The sequence below is a fragment of the Daucus carota genome, chromosome 1 (genome assembly GCF_001625215.2).
Source record: "Daucus carota subsp. sativus chromosome 1, DH1 v3.0, whole genome shotgun sequence".
Classification (NCBI taxonomy): domain Eukaryota; kingdom Viridiplantae; phylum Streptophyta; class Magnoliopsida; order Apiales; family Apiaceae; genus Daucus; species Daucus carota.
This window is the reverse complement of record NC_030381.2, coordinates 6,591,674-6,593,942: the sequence shown is the minus strand read 5'-3', so window position 1 is coordinate 6,593,942 and position 2,269 is coordinate 6,591,674. Positions and strand designations below refer to the sequence as shown.

Sequence of the window (2,269 nt, the reverse complement as noted above, 5' to 3'; positions counted from 1 at the left end):
GCGGGGTGGTTTGCTTCTTGTATGATCTTGTCAATGTTAAGATTTATTATAAGTTCGGACGTCTGCAGATAAAATTTTTCCAAGCAAGCAACACAACAAATTGCTCTTGTGAAATAAAAATGATAAATGATATTTGATCTTACACATCTTAATATCTTTCATATATATACATATCATTTGATAAGCAACAACTGCTAACATAAGTTATTGGTCAAAAGAATAAAATTCAACAATGCGGAAAAAAAAGACATATTAATGTTACTTCTATATTAATAGTATGTTTTGACACATATTATTCAACTAGTATATTTAAAAATAAATAATGCTCTAAATTCTATATTATCTATGGATAAAGGTGGGTTGATGATAAGGTTGAATTGATTTTTTACTACTAAATGAGTTTAAGTTTTAATAAGTTTTTTCCAAACAAGCATGACAACAAATTATTTTTGTAAAATTCATCAACACTATTAACAAACTACATTTTGATCCGACACATCTTAATGTGTTCCATATATACATATCAATCGATAAGAGACAACTTCTTACATAAGTTATTAGCTAGTACTTAAAAGAATTGAAATTCACCAATGCGGGGGGAAAATGACAAGCAAAATGTTGCTTATATATATAAATGTTGCTTATATATTAATAGTATGTTTGACGCATATCCTTCAAAACATTATAACTTGCACTTAATATGCATTTTATTAATAAAATTAAGAAGTAAGTTATAATAATTTGGCACCCCACAACTTTTAAACAAAAATAACACAATGCCATTATTCATTACTAACGTTCCTATTCCAGCCCCTTGACATTCAAACTTCACCTTTTTGAAACAAAAATCTCTTCCAACTCAAATAGAGACCCTCAAAAACGTCCTCAATGAATTCATCATTGGAGCTAAAGGTTGACTGGTTGTGCTTAGAGAACTCTGCCGACACCGACCTTGCATTGTGGTGCAAATACCATGGGTAAGAGCCATGGGAACCGGCCACACTTGCTGTGGCCCTCCACCTTCAGGCACAATCCAGTATCCTCTCCCTGGTATAAACACTGGACGAGGTCCTACAGGCGCATGTCCTCCGGTCTTCGAACCACCATCATCATCGACAAGCTCAGCTTCCTTATCTGTCTCCCTGAGTTTTGGGGTCCCACCATTTGCCCTAGCGATGGACTCCTCTGCATGTTCGAGAAGCCGCTGAATCGTCTCACCCTCAGACTTCAAACCCAAGTCTTCCTTTAGCTGGAAGATTCGAGCAGCACATGGAGCTGACACTCGGATCCTCCTGCCCCTACCGTGCCCCTTTAAGTTCTTCTCCTTCCTGGGGGCGCTCTGCGGCTCTGAGGAAGAAGAACCTGCCATTTCCTTCTTCATGGATTTTGGAATAGAATTGGCTCTGGGGAAATCTTTGATTGGAGATATGTTTTAGTACCTACAATTTGATGCATACAATATGTTTATATACTAGTAGATGAGGGTATACTTGCACCAATTTCTCTGAAATAGGCAAATTTTAAAATATGTAAATTCTGTTGGATATTATTTTGATGCTATATTTTTACTAATCTAGCCGGTCAGATGACCGTTATTCTATTCTTTTTGTTTTGAATCTTTTATTGGAGAAATGTTTGGGTACCTATAATCTGGTCCATCATCATGGACAAGCTCAGCTTCTTTATCTGTCTCAGTGATCTTGGAGCTCCCACCATTTGCCCTAGTGATAGACTCCTCTGCATGTTAGAGAAGCCACTGAATTGTTTCACCCTCAGACTTCAAACCCAGATCTTCAGTTAGCGGGAAGATTCGAGCAGCACATGGAGCTGACCCTCGGATTCTCCTGCCCCTTTATGTTCTTCTCCGGGGACACGCGGTAGCTCTGAAGAAGAAGAATCTGTCATTTCCTTCTTCTGAAGAAGAATCTACCATTTCCTTCTTCATGGATTCTCCTGAGTCCTGCCCCTACCCTGCCCCTTTATGTTTTGAAAAATATATAATATGATCCTTACAAAAAAATATATTATATGATTAATATATCCCTTATGTTTGATACCCAATTATAATGAAAATTTTATTAGTTAATTATCCTGAAATTAAAAAAAAATCAAATAATATCCCACCATTGTTGCAACCTTTATCCACAGCTATCATAATAGATGCAAATCCAATCATCATCTGTAAATTCAATATGTTTGTCATATATATGCAGAAACTATTAAAAGATAAAAATTAAATTAGACATACTTCATGAAATTACACACAGAT

At 36.0% G+C, this 2,269-nt stretch overlaps 1 protein-coding gene across 1 annotated transcript; it reads right to left on the bottom strand.

The window, feature by feature from the left end:
• Positions 1–859: 859 nt before the first annotated feature.
• On the bottom strand, positions 860–1,905 carry LOC108217177 (uncharacterized). The gene is made up of 3 exons (XM_017390022.2): positions 1,833–1,905; positions 1,644–1,737; positions 860–1,403 (listed from the first exon to the last, which is right to left on the bottom strand). Exons 1-3 carry the CDS (start codon positions 1,903–1,905, stop codon positions 860–862), a joined length of 711 nt encoding a protein of 236 aa, XP_017245511.2.
• Between the last annotated feature and the right edge of the window lie 364 nt (positions 1,906–2,269).